The sequence below is a fragment of the Nasonia vitripennis genome, assembly GCF_009193385.2.
Source record: "Nasonia vitripennis strain AsymCx chromosome 3 unlocalized genomic scaffold, Nvit_psr_1.1 chr3_random0008, whole genome shotgun sequence".
In the NCBI taxonomy this organism is placed as follows: Eukaryota; Metazoa; Arthropoda; class Insecta; order Hymenoptera; family Pteromalidae; genus Nasonia; species Nasonia vitripennis.
In genome coordinates, this window is record NW_022279628.1 from 353,963 (window position 1) to 377,223 (window position 23,261).

The 23,261-nt window shown below is 38.7% G+C and overlaps 1 protein-coding gene across 14 annotated transcripts in view; it reads left to right on the top strand.

Annotated features, from left to right (window-relative positions):
• Window positions 1–23,261, top strand: part of Rbm39 (RNA binding motif protein 39) — a 243,187-nt gene that overhangs the window by 47,576 nt on the left and 172,350 nt on the right. For all 14 annotated transcript variants that reach the window (XM_031926988.2, XM_032601834.1, NM_001142492.1 and 11 more), the window contains 1 exon segment: window positions 19,256–19,317. In XM_031926988.2, the coding sequence (XP_031782848.1) occupies window positions 19,256–19,317 (62 nt within the window).

Below are 23,261 nucleotides of genomic sequence, written 5' to 3' on the forward strand. Positions count from 1 at the left end.
TGCGTGTTTATCGCAGTCCCTATCTATGAGACTTTTCACATAGCGCGTGTGTGTCCCCAGTCGTTCCATTAAAACCGAAAAGTAAATTAAAATAATGTTCCAACAAACTTGAAAAATAAAATAGAACCAAATTTCTAAAGTCAAAACAAGCGACGTTTGTCGCTGTCTGACCGGTGACACTACTACATCTACCACTGATACAATAATTGAACCTAAGAAAATTTAAAAATAAAATACCTATCTATCGCACACATACCACTCCGTGCCCGGTGTAAGTGTGAGTTTTCCTCCTATGACTTTAAAACCGTTAAGTCTCGTCGCACTGCGCGACGAGTTTGTATCCAAACAACAACAACAATGACGATCTTTTCAACAGCTCGAGACGCTGTTGGCTATCCCTTTAAATTTAAACGTTTTTCTTTTTAAACTTTACTTGGGGCTGACTCTACAGTAGTACCTCTCGGCAGTACACTATCTACACAGCTGTTCCGCCGTTCTGCAAAATAGAAGAAAACACAAAAACAGAGCCTGCCACAAGGCTCCGAAAATCGAAAAAAATTCTGCCGAGACTGTAGTACTTGGGTTTCTCACACTCACTAAACAACAATATTTGGCTGGAGCTGTCGATACTCCCAGCCTGCGTACGACATAACACGCGCTGCTTATATCGCTGCACCGTGTGTCCGTTTGCGCCCAACTCAAAAACCCACAAGGTTCGAGAGTCGGTCAGCCCTGGGAAGATTCCTGTAGTCGGAGTCAGGCGAGTCTTGCATTGAAGCGTCACCAGTCAGGCGTTCAGCTATCGAGGACTCCCTGGCAAGGCTGGGTGGCTGCGTAATCGGTATGAAGAAGGTGAAGTTGGCCCGGCCAATTCACTTCTAGAGGGGGGCTGTAACGGGCAAAGATAGCGCCCGTAAGATCTAGTCGGCGCGAGTGCAGGGTAGTGTGTCGTTGGCTCAGTGGTTAGAACACTCGCCTTGAGATCTCGGGGACGTGGAATCGAATCCTCTTCATCGCTTTACTTTTGTGCGAATTAGTTCCCGGAAACCCCGTTACAATAAATACAATATATAAATATATAAATATATATATATATATATATATATTGCCTCATCGAGGGAAAGCGATTCAGTCGTTTAACGCCTATAATAAATACTATCTATATATATATATATATATATATATATATATATATATATATAGTATTTATTATAGGCGTTAAACGACTGAATCGCTTTCCCTCGATGAGGCGGAGGACTCATCTACGCCCGCGAAACACCTCAGCTGTCTCTGCTGTTTCTGTTTTGCTGGGTCTACGCGCCGCCCGACGCGTGCTCGGCTGCTCAACTGCGTTAGATAAGTACTAATAAATAACGCCCGCGGAGGCGGCATTATTCGTAGGAAGGAACAGGAGTCGGAAGTAAACAAGCGAGGTTTAGCGAGCGAAAAATAAGAGACACGTCTTTCTTTATTGGCTCAATCTCATATTAAAGGGGTTAAAACCACCCCCAAAGTTTACTCCCGAAATCGGATTTTTTAAATATTTTAAATTCTAATTAATGTTTTTAAATGAAAAATACTTCTATTTGCATGACGCAACTAGCAACTATAGTTTGGTTTCCGGGGGTGGCAACCCTTAACCTCCATTTCAGAAAAACCTTATTTTGTAAACTATTTTTGTATAAGACTGTATATTGTATATTTGCACTAAAATTTATATATTTATATAAAAATAATTTTTGGTCTAAATAAAATATTAATGTTGACGTGTTTCAGGGTGTTAGTTATTAATAAATATTTTATGTTATATAATGCATAATTTATTTTTAATTGGGTTAATTTTTTTCTATGTACCTTATTCCCACTGGAAGAGGTGAAATACACCCCCGAAATTAACCTCCAAAAACGGTTTTCTCTAGATATCACAAGTTTAGATTAACATGTTCAAATGAAACGTATTCGAATAGATTACCCCTATGAAATGTAAAATTACTAATAGTAGTTTGATCCCGTAGTAACATACTATATTTGATAATTTCTATAAAAATCCCACAATACTTGTAAATTTATATATTTTAATCGTTCTTTTTTGCGGTATGTATGTGCAGAAAATAAAGACCCTTTATTAACGTAAAAACCTTTACATTTCTTTTTTTTTACACATTTTTTTAGCAAAATGTTGATTGCACAAATGTCCGGGGTCGCGTAGCACATCAATTCTTTTGTAAATATACATATTTTTACTATGTTTTTTTTCGGCATATATGTGCGAAAGTTTATATTCATTCATTCTACCGTAAACCATTTTACATTCATTCTTTTTTTGAAACATTTTTTAGGCAAAATGTTCATTGTAAAAATGTCCGGGGTCACGTAGCACATCAATGTTTTTTACCTATTCCGACGTGTAGCTGTGCAAGCTACACGCGTACACTATTGCGCCGAATAATGTTATTCCCTTCTGCATTTATGCATGCAGCAGAGGAATAACAACACTGTTATTATTGCTCCGAGATAGCGTCGGAGAGTCATCACCTGCCAGCAGCATGGAGCAACGGTGGCTCCTTCGAAGGCTCGGCAGGTGACTACGCGTTCGCGTTCGTGCCGCCGATGATCACCGGGTGTTGTCAGGCGCCGCTGTGCTGACACAGTTCCCGCACATCTGCTCCTACTCACACCAGGAGTCGCGCCGCGAACATGAGAAGCGATATCGAAACAACCGCGGATGACGACACGAGGCACACTCGCGAGTGTCCATTGTCGCCGCGCACATACGAGCGCGACAGCTGTAGCGAGGTGGAGCGCGAGGAAAAGATAAATAGAAAGAGAAGGCGCGCAGAGAGAGGGGCTCGCGCGCGAAGCCGAGTATGCCGTCGCGGAGTCGGCGCGACTAGTGGGGGAAGCGCGCTTGCACCACTAGCGCGCACCACTAACCGAGCTATGCCGCCGCATTGGCGCAGCCCAGTACGCTATCGCGAGTCCCGTGCATTACGACTGCACGGTGACTTTAATCCGACATTAGCGCCAGATGACGCGTCAGAACAGTCTAGCGTGTTCGCGCCATTTCTCTCTCTTTCTCTCTTTCTTTCTCTCTTGTTAGACGTTGATGGACGAGAGCGTTCGCGCGGTTGACGCTGGCAGTGTCGCGCCGCCGACAACGGTTATAGAAGGCGCGGATTCGGGATTCTGGGTACGCGCAGGACCTCGAGGACGAGAGAGACTTCCTCCTCGTCCAAATCTGTCTCAACTCTCACTGACAGTATACGTGCAAAACCTTCCGCATTCTTTCCAACCGCTGTTCGAGAGTTGCAGAGTGTGAAGTCAAGCCAAGGAGATACCAGTAGTGATTCGAGTAAGTCGACATACACTCGGCACGGTTGCCATATTATTTGTAACATTTGTGGTTTTGGGTGATTGTCGCGTCGTGAATTAATTATATCGAAATGAGTTGTGTACTCGTACATGAGAGGTTATAGACGCAGTTGATCAAATATGATCCCGCCATATTAGAAAATCCGTTAAGCCGCTGTTGATTGCTAAGCAATTCAGCCATTGTGAATATCGAAAATATGTTGAGCCGCTGTTGATCACCAAGGGATCCAGCAATTGTTTAATCATAGTGCGTTGTGCTGCTGTCGATCGCTAAGCGATTCAGCCATCGAACAAGCTATTATTGAACCGCTGTCGATTAATATCGTGTAGTCGTAACCGCGATTCTCTGGAGTCTGACCTTGTCGATAATCGTTATTACGTTGCGACGTGAAATCAGTGCCGTTCAGGCCGATGTTTCTCGCGACGCATTCCTAATTTTTGCGTTTTTCAGCCGGGATCAATTTAGGAATACATTGGTACAAGGCACCAGAAATCCAGTAAATTCCAGCAATCAGAGATAATCGGAGGACGTCATTTTAGTAGACGCCGCGTTTATACGTAGCGAAGCCGACGCTATTTTGGGCGAGTCTGTTGATAAAAAAGTTAGAGTCACGAGATCAGTTTTATTGTTTCGCGTCTGTTGATTTAAATGGTTTATTTTAATACTGGTCTGCCGAGTCGAGGATAGTTTGTTATCGTAACAATTACTTAACTATTGTCAAGTTGGTCGCGAGTACAAAGACTGATTATCCGGCATAATCAATGATTGTAATTCATAGCTTAATGCTTCTAGTATATGCGAATTCGCTAGATGGGACTATTGTAATCAGCGCAGATCTGATTCATAACGGGGGTTGCAGAATATACGAAACCTTGATATTTTTACAGCATAAACAATTGTGTCTAACGATTTATTTAAACATCTGCCACGCCAGGCTCTCCTGTCCTTAGAACCTATACGTTTGTCCCCCTCTTAGATGTAAGAGTCTGTAGTACGGAGTTTGGAGTAAAAATCAGTGTAACTGACGGTTTGCATAACAGAAAGTTCGTTATTAAAAAGTGCAACGTCACACTATTATAAAATAGGGCCTACTAATATATTAATCTGAATTAAATAAGATAATCATAATTAATTTCCTATTAAAAATATGTTTTAGCTATTGGCCATTTACTAGGCAGTATATCTTTGCATGGGTTATGAACAAGTTTGTTTTTTTAGCAAATGCTTCACCACCGATGAAATGCTTTTTCAAGCATATTTGAGTTATTTTTTAAACGCAAGCTATTTTTGAAACATTAATTGGATAGGAAAGTTGATTACAAGACAAAAGTAAATTTGTATTGCTTATGAAAACATGCCAAGAACTAACCATTATTATTAGGATACTATAAATGTCTAGATACTACTATCAACTGGCGCGGTAGCGCCATGAAGACGAGTTTGAGAAGCAGACGAAGCCGCGGCGCCCATGATATTATTGTTCGGATTTTTCATTATACAAAAAAAAAATACTTATCATTACGGTTATTAAGGTTTTTTGGCTCATTAGAATGTTTTCTAAACTAAACTATCATTTCCAACAAAAATATTAGTGAAATGGCTGCTTATTTTTATAATATGTGAGTGTATAATCCAAAAATGCTAAAATCACGTTTTTCTTCTTCAGCCCAAAATGTAAAAAGACCGTTAAGTTAGCCGAAAGAAGTGCTAGGGCCGTGAAGTTGGCCGCAAAGCTATATACAGATGAGAATTGCTTTCTCAAGAAAATATAATAATAATATATTACGATATTTAGAATTAAAAGGTTGCCGGTGCATACTCCGCGTTCCGGAGCTGTAACAGTAACTAGCTTGCCAGGTTAGCCGATTACAAGGTTCAGGTTGTTTTCAGTGTCTTAATATAAAAATCATTCAAGTACGGTGTCTATGTGTACCGGGTGGCCGATGTCGAGGTCTAGGTGGAGCGCTCCGTGGTTTTTGGTGTCTAGGTGTAAAAATCATTTCAGGGCGGTGTCTTAAGTGTACAAGGTGGCCGGGTGAGGGTAAACATTTTGAAAAATAAATATTTGAAAGGCGAAAATTACGAATGTAATTATAACGAAAGGTAAAATTCTAAGTCCCAGAATATTGGAAAGGTATACTTTTGAAAACCTAAATTTGGATATTCCTAAAAATATTTCTTCCAATATTTTGACTACAAATATTACCTTTCGCAATATTTCAATTCAACATTTTTGTTTTATAAATTTTTTCATTTCAAAATCTCAGTTTATAAAATTTGAATTTCTGATCTTTAACCTTTTTCATTTCCATTTTTTTTTTAATGTTTACCCTCACCCTAAGGTGGCCGATGACGAAGTCTAGGTGGAACGCTTCGTGGTTTTTGATGTCTAGCTGTAAAAATCATTCGAGGAAGGTGTCCAGGTGTAAAACCGTAAGAAATAATTACCAAGTAACACTTGATCAAGCGGCGCGGTGGCGTCACGAAAGCGAGTTTGAGGAGCAGACGAAGCTTTGGCACCCGCGACACTATTTACTTCTATATTGGTATAAGAGATTTTACTTTTAAGAAAAACGATACTTTCCATAATTTTTTCTAAGGGATGTTTATACAGGGTGAGTCATTTTAATCTATAATATCAATTATCTCGTTGGCAAAGCATGCCAGCGAAAAAAGTTTCGGGTAAAAGTTTTAGGATTTTTCCCTGGCTATCTGATGATGACCTTGACAATGTCATTGAACGTGACCTTCAAGGTCATTTGAAGGTCAAGTCGATTTTTTCAAATAGAAACCCCTACTTTCGGCACCAGAAATGGAAAGAGCGGGAAATTTTACGTTTGAATATGACCTTGCCTTGACCTTGAATTCAATGGTCAAGGTCATTGGTCATGCCGATAACAGTACAACTGGTTAGCTGAACTCGAATGCATTCAAGGAGAAAATGTTACCCACAAAAGTTTTCAGTTTTCTCCCCGGCTGACGAATGGTCATCTTGGCCCTGTCGTTAAACAGGATCTTCAAGGGAATTTCAAGGTCAAGTTGATTTTTTGAAATGGAAACCCCTACTTTTAGCCCCATAAATGAAAAGAGAGTGACATGCGTTCAAAAATGAAAAAATTTTCAATATTTCCAGAAATTTTCAATATTTTCTAAAATTTTCGTAATTTTTTCAGTTTTCAAAAATTTTCAAAGTCATTCCATTATTTTGTATTAGTGTCAATTTTTGAGAGTGAACTACTCTTAACAGTTATGTAGATAGCAAATTAGTGCAGAAAAGCTTAATCGTGTTTTTTACTTCTTGTAAATCGATACTTATTGTTGAAAAAAATCTGTTTGCCTGTTTACTGGTCTGTAACAAATTATTTTGATTTTGATCATGGCTGATTATGGTCCCAACGAAATCGTTGATATGATCATGATTTTGGGAGAAAGTCGAAATAATTATGCAGCAGCTGCCAGACTTTATGCTGAACGCTATCCCAATAGGAGACACCCAAGTAATGTTACTATTCAAACCTTAACTCAGAGAGCTCGAAATGGAGCTTTTGTTCGTCAACGCCGTCATCATGAATACGACGAAAACGATCCTCGTGTTATTACCATTCTAGCGATTATTCATCTTGATCCTCACATTAGTACTCGACAAATAGAAAGAGAAATAGGTATACCTCAATCAACAGCATCCCGAATATTGAGAGCGAGAAGATATCATCCTTATCACATAACATTAACACAACAGTTAACTCCAAATGATATAATTTAGCAAGTACGTTTTTGTCGATGGGCAATACGAATGATTCAACAAGATCAAGACTTTTTCAGGCACGTTCTTTCTTCAGATGAATCAACATTCAGAAACACTGGAGAATTGAATAGACATAATTGCCATTATTGGTCAGATGAAAATCCTCATTGGTTCAGGCCCGTAGACAATCAACACCGCTGGAGTGTTATGGTCTGGTGTGGAATCATCAATGGCTATTTGATTGGTCCTTATTTCTTTGAAGAGAACGTGAATGGGGTAAACTTTTTGAGATTACTTCGAGACATTTTACCTGAATTACTAGAAAATGTAGACCTAGCCACAAGGCTAAGAATGTGGATCCAATTAGATGGAGCACCACCACATTATGCACGCATTGTTCGTGATTATTTAAACACCCGCTACAATGGCAGGTGGATTGGGCGAGGTGGCCCAGTTGCCTGGCCCCCTCGTTCACCTGACTTAACCCCTCCCGATTTTTACTTATGGGGATATCTTAAGAATGTTGTTTATGCTCAACGGCCAACAACGCGAGATAATATGAACGAACGCATTCGTACAGCTTGTGCAGCAATCCCTCGAGATGTTCTACTTAGAACCATAAGACAATTCAGAGCTCGACTTGATCTTTGCATCCAACAAAACGGCGGTAATTTCGAACAATTAATCAATGGTTAACTCCAGTTAACATTCCATAAAAATACCAAAAAAATAACAAAAAGGGAAAAACAAAAAAAAACAAATAAAAAAAATACAAAAAAAATAAAACAAAAAATGGGATGCTAAATCCTTTTGACAACCTCCTGGATGGTGCATCCTGGGTTCGGCTGATGTCAAAGGTAATTTCCGCACAAAAGATGGTTTGTTTCTAAAATCACATGTTCGAACGTAAAATTTCCCGCTCTTTCCATTTCTGGTGCCAAAAGTAGGGGTTTCTATTTGAAAAAATAGCCAGGGGAAAATCCTAAAACTTTTACCCGAAACTTTTTTCGCTGGCATGCTTTGCCACGAGATAATTGAGATTAAAGATTAAAGTGACTCACCCTGTATATCGATGGCTGAGAGGAATAAGCTCGTATCGTGTCGGTAACTTCGAGAACGTCGTATCGTGTCGGCGTCTTCAGAAACGTCGTTTCGTGTCGGCGACTCCGAGAACGTCGTATCGTGGCAGAGTCTTCGGAAACGTCGTATCATAAACGCGATTTTGTTTTCTCTAATGTTGTATTGGCAGCACTGTGCGATTTTTAATACGACTTTACAAGGCATAAAATACGCGTGAAAAATTCTGGAAAAAAATCAGAATAACTTATTTTTTATTGCCTTTGCATAAGAGTCATTCTACTAGAAGTCAAGCACCTCGCGGTCGAAAAATCCGGCTCTTGCAATTTTGATGGTACACTGACTAGATTAAGTTTTTTACATGCGCTTGGACATATAATATGTAACACAGGTGCTACCTCCGCAAACCCTATGCTAACAAAAAGTAATGGACCAATTACTAATTATCGAAAAATAGTCTTTATTGCGCCTCGGGTAATTTCTCACCTGGCCGAGCGAACATCATTTTTTCCAGCATTACTGAACAGCTTAGCCCGAGATCTTGAATTTAAAAAAATAAAAACTCAAAAATGACCGTCGCTATAAAAAATGCGAGTTATTTGAAATAGGATGAAATTCTTCAAAAATGTCTTTGAAACGAGAATTTTCAGTATTTTTTCGGATTTTCTCATTTCAGACGATTTTAACCCTATTCAAAATTGCTCTTAGTCGTATCCAATTTTCAATAGTCTAAAAAACGGGCATGGCAAGTTACGTAGTAATTATCTTGAGAGTTATTACGATTAAATATAATAAACATGACTTTGTTTGATTGATTTCAGTTCTTTTCTATCTGTAATTTCGTTGCGGAATATATCAAACTCGCCTAACCTTTTACTTTTTTAAAAGTTAATTTTTTTTTAGATATAGGTTTTCTTCTAGCTTTATTTTCATTCAATACAGAATGTTCATTTCGATTAGCATCAGCATTATCTGAAGGTTCCATAAATATTAACTTATTAAAAATATTAAAAGCTGATTAGTTGTACTATTAATATATTTATTTATTTAATCAAGAGTTACACAAATTTACATTATTTACATAAACTTATACAACAATAGCAGATTCTACAGTGTTGAAATTTGTGTCAATTAGAATTGCATCCTGCAGAGGAAAATAATATTTCCTGTACGCAGATCCGGATACAACAAGGAACTAAAAACTAAACTAAAACTAAATATCATTCATTCCTGATAGTATATCTCCCAATCCGACTTTAGACCAAAAACTACTACCATAATCATTCATCCAATCATTCACACTTAGCTTGCGCGGTTAGGGTTTATTTGAATTTCCTAACGCGCAATTTTAACATGAATATAATATGAAATTTTTAACACTTATAGTTATATAATCTATCTATTCTGCCTAATTTGAAACAGTATATTTTAACAATTGTTTAACTTTTAGTAATTAAATTTTTTGTATTTTATATTTAACTGATTATGAATAACCCTTAACTATAGATTAGAGTATATTGCACGTTTTATATTCTATATTACTATGTTATCTGATTTTGTGTAAGTTTAACTTAACTATTTTGTTTATTTACCACAACCTTACAAGCATAGATCTTGTTGTTGTGAACGTGTCTATAGTTGCGTTTGTCTCTAGCAAAACCTATCCTTTTGTATTTGTTGAGTCTAGCAGGACATGTAAGTACAGCATAAGTGACTCTGTAGTGAGAAAACATTTGTTTGTGTTGATATGATGTATCGCATCTACAGTCGGACGTGAACACGATGTCATCTATTACCACAATGTCTATGTGAGGTGGCTGATGTTTGATGGAGTACATTGAGTTGGTAAAATTTTGCGTTCCTCTTATACCTCCGTAAAAATAAAAAATTGCTTTGTTGGAGCCTAGGTAATTGATATCTCTGTGAGTCATCCTGTGTCTATTGATGTTCGTGATTTTCTGTCCTAGAGCTTCTGCCGGATACGTTTGCTTTCTCCTTGAGGAAGCTTTGTAATAGTAAAATTTTGAGTTCCGTCAAAACTTCTAGAAAATACTTTTTGGTGTGTTACAAGTTCAAAACAAGTGTTTTTAGAAAATTTCTGGAACTACTCCGTCAATATCAATAAAATTTGACGTGCATATCTATTTTTGAATTTTGAATTTGGGAAAGACAGTTATTTTTTATTTTCTCAATTATTTTTTTTTTCATAGTCATATTTAATTTTTCAAAACACTATTTTGCGTTTTTTTTAATCATCCCATTTTTACAAACAATTCAGCTATAATTCATTTGAAAGAGAATAAAAATACCTACTTTTCCTCGTTTGATCCTCGGGAACGACCGCTTTGTTCGGCAGATAAAATGAAAAAGGTGATTTTTCTTTAAATTCATATCTCTGAAACTAAACATCATAACCTCACGAAAAGAATCATGTCTATGGGTCACGTGTCAAACTATATCCCATTTAAATTTCAAGTGATTTCACTACTTGTTTTTTCAGTAATAAATCAAAAACTGAAAAAATGATTTTTTTGTGCCTTGATTACGGACGTAAAAAGGCCTTATTGCACTTAAGATTTTGGAAAAAAGTAAATATTTCATGTGTTTTGGCTAAGTTTATTTCGCAGCTTTCAAACCCCTATGGTTCTTAAGATATCAAGGTTTCAATTTTTTTTTGAAAATTTTGTGATTCCTTATATCTCTAAAACAATGTAGTTAAATGCTTCCAAATTTTATTTGGTGATTCACCATAAAAAAAAACCAACTGCCCGGCCCGGCCCGATCCCGGCCTGGTTCTCAGAGGGGGGACCGCTAGATCAAGCCGAATCGGAATATTCGGGAATGTCGAAAAATGAGTAGATTCAAATACAGTTAACTCTCTCTCTCTCTTTATTTCGGTCTTCAGTCACAATTAATTTCATCACGCTACAATACTTTACTCTCCGTCCTTCTCTCTCTCTCTCTCTCTCTCTCTCTCTCTCTCTCTCTCTCTCTCTCTCTCTCTCTCTTTCTCTCTCTCTCTCTCTCTCCCTCTCTGCCTCTCTTGCCGAGATCTGGAGAGAGCTGGAGAAACTTGAAATTTCATTTCGAGTTCAGCACCATAACGGAATCGGATGTGTTGGCCGCAGTATCGCACTTCGACACTCAGGCCAGGGGAAGCGACGGAATCCCTCAGGTTGTCATCTCAAAAGCATTGCCAGTTCTCGCTCCCCTGCTATTTCATATTTTCAACCTGTCTCTGAGCGAACCCTGTTTTCCATCTGCCTGGAAATTGTCGCTTGTGCGTGCACCCATCAAAGTTCACCAACACCCCTGACTGACTATCGTCCGATTTCACTTCTCTGCTTTCTCTCCAAGGCCCTGGAGTGTCTGGTGCACAGGCAAGTCTCACAATACCTTGAATCAAGGCTCTTACTAGACAACTTTCAAACAGGCTTCCGCACTGGCCACAGCACTCACTCTGGCCTAATTAAGCTAACTGATGATGTCAGGGTCGGAATAAACAAAGAGAAAGTGACACTTCTCCTTCTCTTTGACTTTAGCAAGGCGTTTGACACTGTATGTCACGTCCGGCTCCTGAGAAAGCTATCCACCTTCGGCTTCTCTAAGCAGGTCATCCGCTGGTTTGCCTCCTATCTCACTAGGAGAGAGCAGGCCGTCGTTGGTGACAATAGCGAACGTTCCTCTCCGCGGCGTCTTAACATCGGCGTCCCGCAGGGCTCCGTCTTAGGTCCCTTGCTGTTAGCATTGTACATCAACGACATCGGTTTCTGCCTTGATTCCGATGTTTCCCATCGTATCTATGCGGATGACTTGTAAATTTTCAGTCAATGCCACCTCGAGGAGCTCGATTCTTTATCAAACAGGATGAGTGCTAATGCTGAGAGGATAATGGGCTGGGCTGCGCAAAACAGGCTTAAACTCAATGTTAATAAAACCAAAGCAATTGTCCTGGGCTCCTCTTACTACGTAAATTCACTTCCCTTAACAGCTAACACTTTCTTTAATATCGGGGGTGTCCAGGTCAGCTTTGAATCTTCTGTGCGTAATCTGAGATGAGTGCTTGACTCTAAAATTACGTGGAAGGAGCACGTTACACAAGTGTGTAAGCGTGCTCACTCGCTAATGTACAGGCTCTACTTTTTCAGAAAGAGTACCAATCTCAGGTTGCGCAAGCATCTTGTGCAAGCGCTCCTATTTCCGATCATCGACTACTGTTCTCTTGTATACTGTGACCTGACGCAGGAACTCGACTTAAAAATACAGAGGCTCGTGAATACAGGAATTCGGTACATCTATGGTGTAAGGAGAGATGAGCACATCTCCCCGTACAAGCGGGAGCTGCAGTGGCTAACCACTGCCGGACGCAAGAAGTACTTCACAGCTTGTTTCCTCCGTAAAATGTTTAACTCGGTTATACCATCATACGTACTGGCCTCTTTTGACTTCCGCGTCACACTCTGGCCTGTGAGGGTCGAGGTGACACCTCTGGAAATTCCTGCTTTCGCGACGGAGACGCTGAGGAACTCGTTCCATATCAGCGCTTCATACTTATGGAATAACCTGCCATCACACATCAGAAACACTTCATCCACCGTCACTTTCAGAAAACTTGCTAAGGAAGACTTTTTTCAACTCGAAAACACATAACTCGTACATACTTCACGCACACGCACACACCTACTTTCTCACTCATTCCACCTTCACTATCGCCACACTCTCACACTATACATACTCTAAACATACCTCAATCTACTGTTATTTCTTTTCTTACTTTGTAATGCTGTAAACTTACAATCGTACAATATTATGTACGCAAAATAAAACTAATTAATCTAATCTAATTTCTCTCTCTCTCTCTCTCTCTCTCTCTCTCTCTCTCTCTCTCTCTCTCTCTCTCTCTCTCTCTCTCTCCCTCATATTTGAGTCAAAAAATAATTCAAGGTACTTAGTTTCTGTCACTCTTTTAATCTTTTCATCATTTATCTTAATATCAATTGTCTAGGGAACACTATTACAATAATTTCCGAATGTTATATAAACAGTTTTACTTACATTTAATGTTAGTTTGTTAAGGGGTCCAGCCTGGGTTAAATTCTACAAAAAAACAACAAAATATTCCTCAGATAAACATTTTTTCTTTTTACATAAATTAGAAAACAAAAAATATCTTCTGCCTCGATTACGGACGCAAAAAGGTCTTATAGCACTTGAGATTTCGGGAAAAAGTAGATATTTTATGTGTTTTGGCTAAGTTCATTGCACAGCTTTCAAACCCCTATGGTTCGTAAGATAACAAGGTTTCAATTTTTTTTTAAATTTATCAATTCCTATATCTCTAAAACAATGTAGTCAAATGCTTCAAAATTTTATTTGTTGATTCACCATAAAAAAAGCTATCTGCTGCTAAAATTTTAAACGATTGCGTCAAGCGGTTCTCAACTTAAGAGCTAAAATGTAAAAATCGTTTTCTCAAAAATTGCGCGAGCGACCTATCTAATAAACAGCCTGTTGTTTTAATGGTTAGGTTGGTTAGGAACACATGTAAACGTGAATTTCTGTGAAAAAAAAATTAACGACAGTGTTCGTATTCTGTAATAAAAAAACAGAGGCGTTTGCAAACTTTTGGTCAATGAACCATCCTAAACTTATATTAAATTATGTATCAAAAACCGCCTCATACATTATCAAGCAGATATATAGATATATTAAAACAATATTTTATTTATTAGACCTATAAATTTAGTTGGAGGAAGCTACGTGCCAATGAATTGGCAGCGGTTTTTTCTTTGATGCACTCATATTGCAATATTTCAATGTAAAGATGAAATATCGCACTTTCCGAGAGCAACGTAGCCGTGATAAGGGTGATGCGTAGTGTGCCTACGGGACCATCAACGAGATTGGAATATTCCCCTACAGTCTGCACACTTGACTCTCAAGGAATCGTGCAGCCCGGCCAATAGCCAAGGTGTATTAGGGTGCCTCCGTGTAATAAGCCGGTTAGTTAGAGGGCTCCCCTAGTTTATTACAGGATTCTACTGCCCTTTGTTACTAGAGGTTACCCCGAGTATGGAGAGGAACGGTAGAGATTTTACAAGGTATACTCATTGAATCATTTATTATATTAACCTTCTCTTAGTTTGATACAAAAAGGAGGGGCTGACATCCCCGGGCATACTTCGTGCGTGCATCACACACATACTAAATGCATAGGTAGTCCGGTGTACTTGGTTAAGTCGTATAGTATGCCAAGTGCGTTCTGGAGTAAGAGCCAGTGAGACGACTAGAGAAGAAGTGACTCGCTGCTGCTTGCGTAGCTCCTTTTATACCTGGGTCAGACCCTCTACGCAATGCTTTATGCGCGCCCGCCATCTGTTTGATGCTGTAACTACTTGGCAGCCGCTCGTCTGGTAACCGACCGATGTCGGTAACTGATCGGTTGTCGCTGACTTACCGATTATCGCTCTCTTATCTCGGGGCCGTCTCATTATATTTGATTAATTTGAATCTAAATCTGAGGTTGGACTCTTACTTTATTTTTATCTGTATTCTTAATTTTCAACTCTAACTTAGTTTCTGTCTTACAGATTTTATGTCATACTATAGGGATATATCCCTATTGTTCATCTTTATCTTAATCAATATCTCTGCCATTATATCGACCTTGTATCTCTACGTTTATCCCCGACTACGCGTTCTGGTCGGATGCTGGTAGTGTCGATGTCTGCTCGGTCGGCATGGTGGATGGTAGTGGCGGTGTTGGTGTCATTGAAAGCTGTTAATGACTTAAGTTGCCTTCCTCCAAGGTATAGGCAGCTTTTAGCCTGTCAATGGAAACCGTCGTCTCTTTGCCGTGCACGTTGACAATAAATGTTTTGTCGCTGCGGCTAACGACTTGATACGGTCTATAGTATGGCATCTGGAGCGAGTTTTTTTACAGCGTCATGACGTATATAAAAAATGCTCCGATGTTGCCAGGTCCTTGAAAACGAAAGTTTTCGCTGTGCCATGTCGCGTGACGGCTGCTGGTCTTAGCTGTTGCAAGTATTCTCGCAGCTGCCTGATAAGAAACGCCGGATCTTCGTTCTAGCGTACGTTGGAGGCGAGAAACTCTTTAGGTAAACGCAGAGGTTTACCGTAAACGAGTTCTGCTGAGGTAGCAGTGAGATCGTCCTTCCTCGCTGCCCATATGCCTAGGACCCGGCGGGCAGAATCTGCGTCCACTTCTTGTTAGCATTGGATAGCGGTGAAGTTATTCACCGTGCCGTTTGTTTGCAGATGATAAGCGACCATTCGCAGGTGAGTAGTACTGGTTAATCGGCTAAGCTATTAAAAAAGGTATGACTCGAATTGCTGACCTTGAACAGTGATGACGCGCCGCGATATGCTAAAGCAGCAGATCCAGCCGGCGTAGAAAGCACGAGCGAATGTCTCCACTACCTGGTCTGGTATCGGAAAAGCTTCTGGCCAGCGCGTATAACGATCCACGCTCGTGAGACAGTATTTCTGACCTTCAGATGGTGGCAGAATGATGATGTCGATGTGCATGTGCTAGAATCTCGCAGGTGGTGGCGTGAAATCTCCGATTGGTGACGTAACGTATCGGAAGGTCTTTGACTGTTAGCACTGGGTGCAGGCTTGCGCCCATGTCCAACAGTCGGCCTTGATGGACGGCCACATGTAGTTGATGTCATGAGCTTGACGGTGGCTTTAACACCTGAATGAGTGAGATTGTGCACTACGTCGAATGACTAATGCACTATATAATAATGTTGATAAGAGCAAGCCTACGATTATAACTTTCCTTGACCTGGCGAAAGCTTTCGATACTGTTGACCATAGCATACTTTATTGCATTGGAATTAGGGGCCAAGCGTTGGATCTCCTTTCCAGCTATTTGAGTGACAGATACCAAGTAGTCAAAATAGACGGTATTCAAAGCTATAGCTCTGTGGTTAACACAGGCGTTCTACAAGGAACGGTCTTGGGATCGCTACTTTTTATCCTGTACATAATTAATGTCTTGAGGGAGATCCCCCCTGAGGCTATAATTTCGTATGCAGATGATACTGCTATCTTTTTTAAAACTCAATTGTGTATACGTAAGCAAAAATTTTATTTTTTGTTATATCTTTAATAATACTTTTTAGTTTTGCGTAAAACAATCTGACTGTAATATTAGGTATATCATTTGGAGTTGTTCTTATTGGAAAATTTTTCAATACCTTATTTGCAGCTCTTTTCATTTTGGATTGCATGTATCTGTAATAAATAAATCTGGTCTACTTTTATTACTTATGATTGCCATTGCATCTTGGTAATGTTGTTCATATATCGTGGGCTACCAATATATGTTGCCGGTAATATAAAAAGATTACAGAACTTTTCCTTATTTTCAAAATTTTTCGAAATATTTGCAGCGCTTGATTTAGCATGATAACATTCTATACGTAATTGATTCTGATTATTTTGAAAAATTTCATTCTTTTATTCTCAATCATAATCATCGCATGTAAAAAGCATTGTATATGAATAATATTGTGATATAGTGAGTTTTTCATTATTAGTAGAATCTGGTATTTTATTATAACCAATACTCCAATCTCAATCTCCTGATAAAAACATAAGTGAAAAAACTATTGGATCGACATGATAAGATAATTTTTTTAAATAAGTATGAGTTTTTTCATTTTTAATGTTCTTGGTTTTAGGATGTATACAAACATCATAATCTTCATTTCATTTTTTTTATATTATAATTGCACCGCATTAGAATATCAAACACTTTATCATATAAGAAAGGAAATAAATAATTATGAGGAGGGGTAGGAGGAGGGGATGAGAAGGGAGAGGAGGGGGAAGGCTCCTTGGGACTCATAAAATAACCTGATTTTTTAAAAGATTCTTGGTTATTTTGAGGAAAGGTATGAGGAGTGGGAAGGAAGAAGTAGGAGGGGCTGAGACTTACCCATCACAGAAACAACTATATAACATAGAAAGATACGTATAAATATATTATATTAATTTCAATGGTGTAGTCTCCTCAAATAAAGAAAAATTTACGTTTCTTATGCCTCCCCGATGAGTCTAAAGAACAGACCTAAGACGAAACGCAAATATAAATTATTTTTAAATGTGCTATTATTTGAATGGTAGCACTGGAAATGGAAATAGAAGCTAATAAACAAAATTATGACGATATAATAATAATACAGAATACAATATAATATATAATACAATATAATAATAATACGTCAATTTGTTTCACTTCCTGTCGGTTTACTATCGATTAATTTCCGATTCACCCCTTAGGAGTAGTTCAGCAAATATACCTCATTCTGGTCGCTTCCTGTTCATTTTCGGTATTTTCGGTTCATTGCCGGTTATTTTCGGTTCATTGCCGGTTATTTTCGGTTCACTCCTGGTCTACTTTCGGTCGACTTCCGGTCTACTTCCGGTCTACTTTAGGTCAATTTCCGGTCTCACCCAACTCCTTAGGAGGGGTAGTTTTGGGGGTGAAGCGGACTTATAGCTGGAGACTACTAACGACCAGACACATTTTAATATAATAGAGGATCAAAGCAATATGTAATCTGCGGCGTTCATTTCAACTATAAAAGCATACCATGTAAGAAAGACATTGTATATACCGCCTATGCGAATGCAATCGTATGTACACAGGCAGTATACACGAAAACTGAATGAGTACTACTGCGCAACTACTCGTGAGTATCAATCCATCTTGCTCCGAAAATCAGGGCGAGTGCTTTGACCTGCGTCAGCACTCCTCTCGCGCGAATGACTGTAACTTACACGCTATCTTAACCATCTTAACTTTACAACTGCTTGCATCGGCATTAAGGCTTTAAAAATCCGGAGCCGATCCACGCAGCGCCCTTTGTTAAACATCACTTCGTGCAGCGTGCCAAAATGTGCTAAATCTTTCCAAACACCTAGGGAGTATGCGAAATCCAACTCTTGTCTTGGAACACTGGCGAACCATTGGAAACTATGCCAGAACGCAATGAGAGATTGAGCCTAAGGTCCATCGAATGGAATCTTCAGCGTTAGCAAGAGCAGCTGACCAACTTTAATTTATACCGCTACGTGAAAACGCATAGAATAGTACGATCAACATCTGCCACGAATTAGTGATTTGAACCATCTAGAGTGCTCGAATAAATAAAAACAACTGTTAAGGACAATGCTGGGGTTCGAGGAAAAAACGGAGTTTGTTGAAATCACAAATTTAATTGACGAAAACAATTATATATAAATCCATATTTCCTGATTTCAATAACCAGAGATTCTTCGTCCGGGAAACCACCCTCGCGAGACAGTTGAGAACCATACGTTCTCCTGGCACGGCACGGTCTGTCTTGCAACGGTAAATTTCCCGGATCACGGAAAAACCTCGGGTTTTCCCGGCACAGCACGGCATATTTCCGGCGATGGCTCGAAGCGTGCATTTCCTACGTCGATTCCCCCCGAATCTCTGGCGTCGCTTTACATCATATTTAAAACTTATTACAATAAATTTATGCTTAAAATCAGATTGACGAAGTGCGCGCGGCGCTAAGAATATTCGCGGCTATCGCGAGTGTCGTGCGACAGGCTTTGTCTGCCTCATATCGAAGTTCATATTCACAGAATCTCTTTTGGCTTTGTCTCGAACGTTTTATAGCCGAGCTTGTTTGCATCTCCGTACTCGTTTCGTGATAATCAGTCTTTTGATTCGCTAATCTTACACACGGCTGGTGCCGATGTGCGCCTATACATTTAACCCGAGTATACATTTACATTATTCGATTACAAATTTCAACGCCTAAATATAAAATGCAATTGCACACGCTACAACAACCATAACAATTCAATTACAATTAGTAATTGTTGCACCGGGGCGATGATTTTGATTCCACGAAATGCTGCTGTTTTATACTAAGCACCATTTTATAATAGCAATTTGATTTTTATTTGCTTTACCTTACTATATAAAGACATAAAGTTTTATTTCATAACAATTTAATTGCTTAATATATTCAAGCTTCATATTTCAGGATCAGGAGCATTTTAAGGAGAAAGTTAATAATGAAAATGGCTCAAGCCGTAAAATTCATGGGTAAGATAATATCTCATTTTTTATAACTAACTTGACTAATACATTTTATAATGTGTAACGGTCTCGCGTCCCCTGTCGCTGAGTTTTTTAGTCGGGAACCAGGATTTGGAAGGGGAAAGTATGATTAATAACTCTGTATGTTATGTTCAGTAAACATAATACTATATTTAAACTATTAAAGATATGATTTCGCCCTTACAATTCGTTTTACAATGGTACGGTTGAACGGCGTGGTTACAATGTTACGGTGCGATGTCGGTCGGTAGTGTTTGTGTACTTATGGAAACATTCGGTCATGGCGAAGCCGTGCGCACACGGCTTCGTCGGCCCGCATGTTTAGTGCAGTGGCGGTTTTGATTGCTCTGTATGCGCACATCAGCAGCCGGACACGTTAACTGAGTGTTTTTCTGTGTAGCTCTTTGGATTCGCAGAGACGTGTGCACGCGATTCTGCGGAACTTCGTCTGCAGTTCTCGATTTTCCCTTAACCCTGTGTGCACATAGCGACAAAAGAATCAGAGAGGCGTCGCACAGTGTTCAACAATGGACAGAATTCGAACCACGCTGCAATTTAGATGGTTCGGTCATAAAAGTTTTTGAAATTACCTACAAATGACCTATATTTTATGCTAGAAGTGCGGAAAATATGAAATCTGTCTAGGCTGAAATTTTCCCCAACACACAAGCCATGAGTCTCGAGGGCCCACAAACAAAAATGGAAAAAATTGAAGTCACCTAGTAATTTAGATGGTACGGCCATAAACTTTTTTATAATCACTTTTAAATGTCATATATTTTATAAATAAACTTTTATGGCCATACCATCTAAATTGCCGCATGGGTCTAATTTCATTCCATTTTTAAGTTCGTGGGTATTCGAGACTCATGACTTGTGTATTGGCGCAAATTTCAATCTTAGCAAATTTTATATTTTTCGCACTTCTAACATGAAATATAGGTAATTTGTAGGTGAAATTTTTGGCCATACCATCTAAATCGCCGCGAGGTTAGAATTCTGTCAATTTTTTACCACTGTGCGTCGGTTCGATATTAAGCGACTTTCAGTGACGCCCACGTGTGCTCACGACGATAATTCAGAGAATTGGTTGTAGACTATGCGGACTGGCCATCACGCGTGCTTGCGAGACAGTTTCGTCGGTAGTTGTCTTGTTCTGGCTCTTTTTGCAGTATCGTGTGCTCACGGTACTGCCCGGTTCAGAAGCTCGAGCTGAACTGCCTTCGACGGTACGCGGTCGGCCTTATATAGCCCCGTAGTGCAGATGCGTGCGTCAGTATACGTGTCTGACGGGTTAATGTGTTCGCGGCGCTTAGCTCGCGTTGTGCGCGTCGCCTGGCGTGCTATATGACTGTGTCGCTTGCTGGTGTACGCCGGGCTGCCGTTGTCCGCGCTCATGCGGACTCGCCTTTTCGTTGGTTTGCACGCGTGTTCATTCCCCTTCGTGCAGACCTGTTTTTACGGCACGTGGCTACGTTCGCGGTGTACCTTTTGTGGCCGACTTCACATGTTATGTTTATGCACGAGACTCGCATCTCGTTGCAAATGTGTTTTGAGGAGGTTCACTATCGACTAGGGATGTGCGAGTGAAACGAACTTTTTTATTTTGATTGTAATGTAAGTGTAGGAAAATAAAAATCTAGTCACATACTACGATTGCCAAGTTTTCACATATATCTAACAAATACTATGGATTATTTCCTTTTTTACCCGACGCACGTACACATAGTTAGGTGTGCCACGTCGGTAAGCGAGAGACTCATGCGTACACGCCGGTGGCGCCAGTGTGCGTGTGCGCGTAGTTCACGACAGCCTACTTTAGATTACGATAACTTAGCAACTAAACGTCGAATCATTGTTCATGAGGTCACAAAAAAGTAGTAATATTTTCCTTAACCTTACTTTAGTTTTTCATCAAGATCGTAAGAAGTGTTTGACTACAATCAATGAAAATGTACGTTTCGGGCAGACCGAGCTTAGGGATCGCATGTTAATCGCCCTAACTTTGAGGCCTCAGCTTTTAGATGTCCGATTGATCTAAAATTTTAAGTGTGTATGGACAATACCATTACAATACCATTACCAAGCGGTGAGCAAAGTTTCATTAATTTCCTAAAAAAAGTTTTTAGTGATAAGCTTCCTTAAATAGAATATTATTGGCATTATTATGCCCTGAAAAAAAGTGTATGTAACAAGATAATCCTATCTTCGTCACACTACCGCAAAACCTCTCTCGCCACACCGAATATACGGTAAAAAGTCTAATTTTACATTTTTTCAACTCGTTTTTTTATAGCGATATATTAGTTTTAAGAGTTCAGTTTTATCTGATAAACTTATTGAAAAAATTAATGAATGTAAATTGCTGGATACGTACTTAGAAGAAAATGAAATTACCTATCCTTATACTGCGGAAAATTTATATTATCGTTTGTCGTTCTTTTACTATATACCATAGAGCTCAATTTCTTGAAATCATTTTAACTCAAAAGCAAATGCCGAACCTTTCTCAAAATTGACATGCTTATTGAAGGATATTAGAACGATACACCACTTTAATTTTAAGCCATTTAATGGGGCAGATCCTGAAAAAAACATCAAAAACTGGTTTAATTTTAGTTAGCATTACATAGTACCATGATCTCTTTCTTTGGGCTGTTTGTGAAACCGGTTAGTTTCAAAGATACTAATACTCAAAAAATTGTTTTCTCACCCTGAATACTCTGTCTAACTAAAAACTGTATTGCTTGGATCTCAGCTTGTATTAAATAGATTTTTGGAATACAAGCACGATTTTAGCGATTTTATGGCCTATTAAACGGGACTAAAGTAACTTTTTTGGACAGGCGGGAAAAAAGAAATTTTAGCAGGCGTTTTTTATTTATTTTTTTTTTTGCCTGGCGTGCGTTTATACGCGGCATTAAACTTTATAGAAAAATATATGTGAAAACATATGAAAAGTAAAAACAATTCTGATATTAAAGCAATACATAATGTTGAAAAAAGCTACGTGCCAAAGAATGAGCAGCATTTTAATAAGGATGTCCCTTATTTCCAGAGTTGGACAGTTCAAAAATGTTTATTGATATTTTGATTACATGTGCCACAAAATTTAAAATAACCTTTGGCAGCCCTCAGTGGACCCATAAATATCGTGCCACCGAACAAAAAAAAAATTTAATTTTAACAATTTTCCGTTAACTAATTCTGATTACATACAAAAACCGTTGTCAATAGCACGTAGCTTCCTCCAACTAAATTTATAGTTCCAAAAGATTATTATTCAGATATACAGTATATTAATGCTTTATTTAAATATTTTTTATCCTTTCTATTTTACTGAAAGAGCAATTTTCTTAGGGAAAGACTAAAGAAATAGCAATCAGAAAGATTCGATCAAAATCTTTAAAATAGGGAAAGGGTGATACTCAGATTATATAATATCCTGCTAGTTTATCAAAAGTATCGTCAACTCTTCTCTCGCCGAATACTAGCTGCGTGTGTTTGGCAGAGTTACTTCACTTTGTTTTTTTTTTAATTTGATTCTATTTTATGTTACAGTAGATATCCGTAGATAACTGTTTCGATTGGGAAAAAACTATTAAATGCAGAAGACAACAATTATAAAATGAAGCAAACTGTTATAAACTATGAAAAAACTGTTGTCTTTCACTTATTAATAGTTATTGTCTGTTGTATTCATTTTTTCTTTCATTTAGAAAATCGTAAAATTTTATATCTGAAAAAAACTGAAGCCAACTAAAGAAAACTTTTGTCTGTGTCTTAATTCCGACATTTTTTTGCTGTCATCTGCAGTTCACAACTGTTTTCTACAGTTGTTTTAATTTTTATTTGTTTCCAGAGATTTAAGATATCGTTATTATTCAATATAAAAATAGATATTGCATCATGTATTACATTTTAGTACA